At 51.7% G+C, this 7916-nt stretch overlaps 1 protein-coding gene across 1 annotated transcript in view; it reads left to right on the top strand.

Annotated features, from left to right (window-relative positions):
* Window positions 1–7913, top strand: part of Slc15a3 (solute carrier family 15 member 3) — a 16324-nt gene extending 8411 nt beyond the window's left edge. The window contains exons 3-8 of the mRNA XM_059260675.1: window positions 2376–2523; window positions 3857–3967; window positions 4506–4674; window positions 5494–5652; window positions 7115–7270; window positions 7596–7913. Of these exons, the coding sequence (XP_059116658.1) occupies window positions 2376–2523; window positions 3857–3967; window positions 4506–4674; window positions 5494–5652; window positions 7115–7270; window positions 7596–7750 (898 nt within the window). The 3' untranslated portion in view covers window positions 7751–7913. The remainder of the gene's footprint in view (window positions 1–2375; window positions 2524–3856; window positions 3968–4505; window positions 4675–5493; window positions 5653–7114; window positions 7271–7595) is intronic.
* Window positions 7914–7916: the final 3 nt, after the last annotated feature.

Here is a 7916-nt window from a genome sequence, read left to right as displayed (position 1 = left end):
GTGACCAGTGACCTCTCTCTCTCTCTCTCTCTCTCCTTCCTCCATTCAAAAGGGCCTTGAATCTTTCTAAGCCCCTCCCTACTACTTCCTGTGTCTCTCTATATGTCCTGGGTCCTCCAAAACCTCTGTGGCTAATTCTGGTCAGCTAGTAGCTAACTCTGCTCTCTGATTCAAGGTAAATTTTATTGTCAGAGTGCGATCAAAATATCTCACAGTGTGTGTGTGTGTGTGTGTGTGTGTGTGTGTGTGTGCCTGCTGCAACATGCATATGGAGATCATAGGACAACTTGTGAGCGTCAGTTCTCTCCTTCTACCATGTGGGGCCCAGGGATCAAACTCAGGTCGTCAGACTTGGTGGCAAGCGCCTTAACCAACTGAGCCATGTTGTTGTACCTTCAATCTCTAGGTTTCTCTGTGTAGCCCTGGCTGTCCTGGAACTTGCTGGGTACACGAGGCTGGCCTCAAATGCAGAGATCCACCCGCCTCTGCCCCCTGAGTGCTGGGATTAAGGGTGTGCCCCACCACCGTCTGGCTTCCAATCTCTTTTTAAATTGGCTTACAAAATAGCAGGGTTCCTTTCGGCATTTTCATACATCCTTTCCTCTTCCTCATCTCCCTGTTCCCACTCCTCGCTGCCCCAGTCTCTCTTCCAGTTTTCTATCACATGTGTTCTATTACCCTTCCTAACCCCTCCTTAAAGCCTCTTTTTTTCTCCTCTCCCAGTCCCCGTTCTAGTCTCCTAGCATCTAAACACACTCGCACATACATGCACACATGTAATAGTAGGTGGGACCCACATAGGAGAGAGACCATGCAGCATTTCTCTGAGCCTGCGCTACCTCACTTAATATACTTTCCAGTCCCATCCATTTTCCTCAGATCTCATCATTTCATTGTTCTTTATAGTTGAGTAAGATTCTTACGTGTAAAATTGACCACGTATGCCAAACAAATCTGTCTCTAGTTCCTGGCTGGACTGGTCCCAGCCAGGGTCAGTGGGGTCTAGAGCAAAAGGGTGATGTGCCAGCCTTCCCCAGCCTGCTGGGTTGCTGGAGGTCAGTCAGTGAAGCTGCAGGTGCCGTGGAGTCTGGTGGTTTTAATTAGCTGTTACTGCCTCGCAAACCACACCGCAACTCACTGACTCGAGCACCAGCTTTTCATCCTCTTTCAAATGCTGTGGGTAACTCCGGTTCGCGGGGCGTGTCTTCTGCTACTCTCGACATCACCAGGTCATTTGGGGGCTTTAAAGGGCTAGATTCTAGAATATTCTCAAGGGTGGTGGTAGACGGTGAGCTCAGAGCTCAGCTGGGACTGATGGTGAAAGCCTAAGTTCCCGCTTCCTGTGGCCTGGTTTGTAGCTCGCTCTTCTCGAGGACGGTGTCTGGGATGTGAAAAGGAGCATTCTAAGAGGGAATGTTCCAGAAGGTGGGTGGAAGAAGCAGCAGTGGGTCTTCTTAAGGGTTTCAGAGGCTTAGACTTGCAAAGCATGGCATCTGCTTCTCTCTATTGATTAAAGAGTCACAAAGCCAGCCTGGATCTGGCAAGAGAAACAGACCACAGCACTGTTGAGGGACAGCACTGAATGCTGGGAGCGGGGAGTTTAAGGCGGCTGTCCCTGAAGAAGACCAGCTGGACATTTTCCTTCTGGAGTCTCAGGGGACAGCTCAGGACTTTTGGATGAGAAAGGTTCAGAAACCCTGAGGGCAAAGGGTAAAGGTTATAGTGCTGGTCAGTCTCTCTGGTCTCCTGTGGTGGCCCTTCTGTTTCTGCCTCTCCATCTCCACTCTCCACCTCACTGTTAAGTCCACTGAGGATCGACTTGGGGTCAGCAGCAAGGGAACTGGGGTACATCAAATCTGTGGGCGACTGAGTTAGATTTGTGTTGGGACTTCCGTGGTTCTCGTGGTAAATGGATGCCACAAGGCAAAAACAAAAACAGAATTCCTGAAGGCTCTGCTTTCCTCATTCTCTGGTTTTACCACCCCCCCCCCAACCCAAAAGCTGGATGTAGCTTGAGAGTAGTGTAAGTCTGGTGACCACCCGTGACAGCTTGGGTGACATCGATCACCTCACTAGTGGGGGTGACGGGAAGGGTGGTGGAGCTGGTGCTGGAGGCCTTTACAGTGTAGTGGAGGGGAGGAATGGCTGGGATTCTCAGGGACCTGGGAATTGGCTCTCTCTACCCACTCTGTGGGCCCAGGGAGTGAAACTCAGATTAAAGGCAAATACCTTTCTCAGCTGAGTCATCTCACTGGCCCCCTCAAAGGGGATCCTGGGAGGAGGATGGTTGAGGTGGAAATGGTGGCCTTAGTGCTATAGAGAGCTGAGTTGTGACTGTCTTTTTTTTTTTTTTTTCCTCTTTCTGTGGATTACAGGGACTCCGAGGGTGCCCGCCTGCTGCCTGATCAGAGGTCTCACCAGTGGGGTCCTTCTCCACAAGAAGACATGGCCAACTTCCAGGTGCTGGTGAAGCTCCTGCCTGTGATGGTGACGCTTGTGCCTTACTGGATGGTGTATTTCCAGGTAGGCATCTCTGCCTTCTGATGTGGGGCCTGGCACCCCAGCCCCTCATGGGCTCAGCCCCTGCCATAGAAGCCTGTAGCATTACCTCCCCAGGGTAACGGTGCATATGTGAGTGTGTGCACACAAGTGTGTGCAGGCTTCTACATGTGAGTGTGTCCATGCATGTGCATGTGTACATAGACTTTGTATGCATGTGAGTGTATGCATGTGCATCATACATGTGTGCAATGTGCTTTCACATGTGTGGAGTCAGGGTAGCAACCTAATCTTGTAGTCAGATTTTTCTTTGGACCACCGGCTCACAAAAAATGACATGGAGACTTACTATTAATTATGAAAGCTTGACCTTAGTTTAGGCTTGTCCCACTAGCTCTTACCACTTAAATTAACCCACTTATTTTAAATTTATATTCTGTTGTATGGCTTGTTACCTCATCTCTCCATACTGCCCATGCTACTTTCTCTACCTCTCACTGGCAACTCTGCCTTCTTCCCAGAGTTCTCTCTGTCTGGATGTCCCACCTATACCTCCGGCCAAGCTATTGGCCATTCAGCTTTTTATTACATCAATCATAGTAATACATTTTCACACAGTGTACAAATATCCCACAACGTAATCCATCCCTAAGTAACAAGGCCGTTGCCTCCCACACCCTCTTCATTGGAGAGAGCCTAAGATAGGGTCATAGCCTGCTACTCTAGGATGGCACAGACTGTCCCACAGGTACAGGAACTTGGGGAAGATGTCCATACCAACTGTTAAGACATTGACATCCTTCCACGGTGGCTACAGCAGCTGCTGCCATGAGTGACTCCAGAGTACCCCCTGCCTGGAGTCTCCTGCACTTCATGGCAGCTAGAGTGCCAATGTCTGGTACAGCGAGGGGCAGGAGTACCAAACCTGTTCCTTCCAGGAGCTGTGTCCAAAGCCTTGCTGGCAGATCAGTACCTCTATACTGGCTGTGTCAACCTTCAGGACTCAGATGACAACTCCCCGTGGAGACAGCCATGTCATCATTATCTGCCCCCATTTCAATAAACATTTGTCCATACCCCACCCTGTGCAAGTCCTGGAAACACAATGGGAAGGGCATCTGAGCTGCTGCGGCCAAGCTCTGGGATAAGTCTGTGGTTACTGCTCATGGCCTGAGAATATCAGAAAACCCCATCCTCAACGCTGCCTCCCAATGAGAAAGGGGTTGGAGTGCCTTTCCCTGACTGAGGGAAGGGCCAGCTGTGAAGGGATGCTGCTGAGGAATGCCTGCCCCAAAGCCTCCTGGAGTCAGAGGTCCAGTGACCAGCTCCACCCTGACCCGCCTCCATCTCTCCACAGATGCAGTCCACCTACGTCCTGCAAGGTCTCCACCTCCATATCCCCAACATCTTCCGGACCAACCCTACCAATAGCTCTTTGGCTCTAAGATCAGAAAACAATAACTACAGGGTAAGAGAGCAAGTGTGTGGCCAGCCCCAGCCAGGCTGGGGGCATCCTGTGAGAACAGGGGGAAATGGAGCTGCCTGCACACCACCCCCACCCCCTAATCCCTCAGTGATGTGGCATGCTTAGGACACAAGAAAATAACCAGCAGGGTGGAGGAACATGTAGAACATCCAGCCCACATCTCAGCATGATCAGCTGCCCACAGGAACCAGGTGTCCCCACCCCCACCCCACTCACCCCCGCGCGCGCACGCGCGCTTACTGTCCAGTTTTCACCCCCAGTGCACGCATAAGTCCCTGTTCAATGCTGCCTCTTCCCCAAGATCCTTTCCATGCTGCGCTCAGGATGGAAACTTGTGTCCAGGAAGAACTTTACCTTCCCTGATGTAATCCTGTCCCCTAGTTTCACAGCTGAGGAAGCTGAGTTCCATGGGGGATGGGGGTGGGACCGGAGCACTAGCCCTGGGTTACTCAGGGATATTGTCCAGCCCAGAGCTCTTTCTGCTCTGCCAACCTGTCTCTCCCGGCCCTCTCCCACCCAGATCCCAGAAGCCTGGCTCCTGCTGGCCAATGTGGTGGTGGTGCTGATTCTGGTCCCTGTCAAGGACCACTTGATTGATCCTCTGCTGCTGCGGTGCAAGCTTCTGCCCTCAGCTCTGCAGAAGATGGCCCTGGGCATGTTCTTTGGGTTCACCTCGATCATCGCGGCAGGTGCGTGATACATCATGTTCATTCAGGCCTTGAGGGAGAGGTCTGCCCTCGAGACACAGTATAAGGGAGTGAAAGTCACTGGGTGTAGTGGTACACACTTGTAGTCCCCGACACTCAGGAGGGTTCGAGGCCAACCTGGGCTAAAGAGACTGTCTGAAAACAAATTAAATAAAGTGGAGGCTGAAGAAATTAAAGCTAAATGAACAGTCTTGTTGATCATGTGCAACACAAACTAGATGCGGCTATCTCCTTTAAAGTATTTCCTCCTACTCCACCTCAGCAATTTCAGGGGCTTTATTGCTTCTTGTGTACAGGGATGGAGTCTCCAAAAGGTTAGGTGAGTTGCCCAGGTTTGCACAACAAGCCAGTGGAAGGGCCAGGATTGGAATGCAACTGCCCTATCTGATTGTGATTCATTCGCCAGGGCAAAAATGTCTCCCCAGCATCGAAGGGGAGACAATAAACCTAAAAGCCAGGCTGGAAATGCTACCATAATACCTAACCTTACCCTAGAGAAGTCATGGGATCTTATGGAAAGTAGGCCTGCTTGAAAACCAGATATACTGGGACTAAGATTCAGCCCTGACTGCTTATCACCTGTGTGATTCTGGGCTGATTTCTCAATCTAAGTTTCACTTTCTTCATTTGCAAAGAATGTCATAACAGACTCTGGATTGGTAAGAACTCCTAGGAGATACAAAATCTAGCTGAGCTTCCTAGCAGCCAAGGCAAAAAAAAAAAAAAAAAAGGAACTCAAGCTCTAAACTGCCTGAGGTGGTCTGACTGTACTTTCTTGCTCCCCACCCCACAACCCCCCAGGAGTCCTGGAGAAAGAGCGCTTACGGTACATCGCTGCCAACCAGACAGTGCCTCAGCTGATTGGGCAGGACTTGTACTATGCGGCACCACTGTCTATCTGGTGGCAAATCCCCCAGTACCTGCTCATCGGGATCAGTGAGATTTTTGCCAGCATCCCAGGTATCCTGGATTCCCTCCCCAGCTCTTACACCGGTGCTGAGCTCTGCTTGGGTGTATGCACCTCCAGCCTGGAGGGAACCATAGGCGTAGCACTCTGCCTTCTGTGTGGAGGGGAGCAGTGACTCTGAATGAGGTCTGCACCTGCTCCAGTGAGGTCTTAAGGACTTTCTAGCTGGCACTGGGTTCAGGCTTGAGTCAGCCATTGCAGCAGACCCTGGGGAGTTGGAAGTTAAAAGGCACTTTCCATATGTCCCCTGTGCCGTGCATTCTCCTACCTTTTGCCTTTGTCATCTTGTTCCTCCTGCCTCTTTTTCTCAAAAATCCCCTGGGTTGGGTGCTCCTCCCTTCTGGAACTCAGCACTGCGTCCTATAGTGTGTGCATGCACACATGCATGCATGCATGCATGCACGCACACCAACCCTGTCCCAACCTAGTCAGGAAGCCAAAACTACAAGTGTTGGGTAGGCTCTCCCTCTAGGCCATGATGGGAATTCTAGATCTTGATGATAAAACTGACCCTGTGAGCTCAAGTTGCAAACAAAAAACCACCAGTGCTGGACTGGGGACTGTAGAGTGTGGCTGGGCTGTGAGTAAGGTGGGGAGGGGTGAGGAGATGGGCTTCTGGGGAAGCTGAAGTCAGCAAGTGTGGGAAGGACCTTCAGTGCAGTGGGAATAGCATGAGCCAGGGGGCATGGTAGTAAGCGCTGGAGAGGGGAGTGTGGAGCGGAAAGTCACAGTGGGTCCCATGGCTGAGCCTGGATGGTGAAGTGTCCCCTGAAGCTAACAGCACCCTTCCATCCTCCCATCAGTCATACAGGGAATAGAAGCCTCCAAGAAGCTCCAGAGAGCTAGGCAATTGTGGCACATGCCTTTAATCCCAGCAGAGGCAGGCGGTCTGCAGAGTGAGTTCCAGGACAGCCAGGGCTACAGAGAAATTGTCTTGAAAAACAAAAACAAAAACAAAACTAAAAAGCTTCCAGAGACTCACTCAGCCATGTGTGGATGATATCAGGGCCCAGGACAGATGAATTAGACAGAAAGGGGGGCCTACATTTGGGAACTATTTTAGATGCTGGGTGGAAATGATTCAGTGATGCTGTGGAAGGAAGGTCGGCACAGAAAGTGGGGAGAAGTTGAAAAAGCTGCTGACTAAGACGTAATCCACCCCCCACCCCCCATCATTGGGATGCCCAGGAGGAAGAATAGTCAGAGCTCTGGGGTAGTGTTTATGATGTCCAGGGGAGGTGCTCCATCAGATGTGGATGAGGAGGGCAGATAAAATGTGTCATGTCACAGGTATGCAGGTGCTGTCAGTCACGGGGACGCACAATCCAAGGGAATTAGGATAGAGGCTTGGAAAGGAGGGCAGGCGAATGTGACTTCCCCACAATGGGAGGTTGGCAGTGGGGCCCATCTCTGCTCCCCACTGCAGCCCAAGTCCCTTCCCTCTCCCTCCCACAGGTCTAGAGTTCGCCTACTCAGAAGCTCCACGCTCCATGCAGGGCGCCATCATGGGCATCTTCTTCTGTCTTTCGGGGGTAGGCTCACTGCTGGGCTCTGGCCTGGTGGCCCTACTGTCCTTGCCTGGGGGCTGGATGTACTGCCCCAAGGATTTCGGTGAGTGAGAGGGGACCCTCCCCAGAAGATAGGAATGGAGGGAGGCGTAGGGATGGGCCGAGCACTCGTGTTTTATACTCCGTGGCCCTCAGAGGCACCTTCCTGCTTCTGGAACTCAGCCATTACTGACTGCTGAGTAGTCACTTTCCCTTGGTGTTCAAGTCTCCAAATAGAGGAATAGGAAACATACCAAGAGACACTTGGGGAGTTACAATCCTAGAGGGCTCTCTACCCAGTGCTCTCAGAGCACACCCACTGGAGTGTGGCTTTAGCTGCTAGCCCAAGGAGCCCCTCCCCACCCTCATGTCAGCCCTTCTGTCCCCAGGGAACATCAACAACTGCCAGATGGACCTTTACTTCTTCCTGCTAGCTGGCATTCAGGCTGTCACGGCTGTCCTGTTTCTTTGGATTGCCGGTCGCTATGAGAGGACTCGTCAGGACCCAGCCTCCCAGAGCTCGTCCAACAGGGTCAGGGGCTGAATTAGCCTCTACCCACCCGGATAGACAGTGCCATAGCAGTACCAGCTGTGCCCAATCTCTTCTCATTTATTCTGCACCCAACATTAGAATGAAGTGGTTCCCATAAATAAGGGGCATGCGCCCTCCCTCTTGACCATGGTCCACGACAAGGGGTGGGGTGGAGGGG

Source organism: Peromyscus eremicus, chromosome 1, assembly GCF_949786415.1.
Source record: "Peromyscus eremicus chromosome 1, PerEre_H2_v1, whole genome shotgun sequence".
Lineage (NCBI taxonomy): Eukaryota > Metazoa > Chordata > Mammalia > Rodentia > Cricetidae > Peromyscus > Peromyscus eremicus.
The sequence above is the reverse complement of the archived record's forward strand: the minus strand, read 5'-3'. Positions and strand labels throughout refer to the sequence as shown.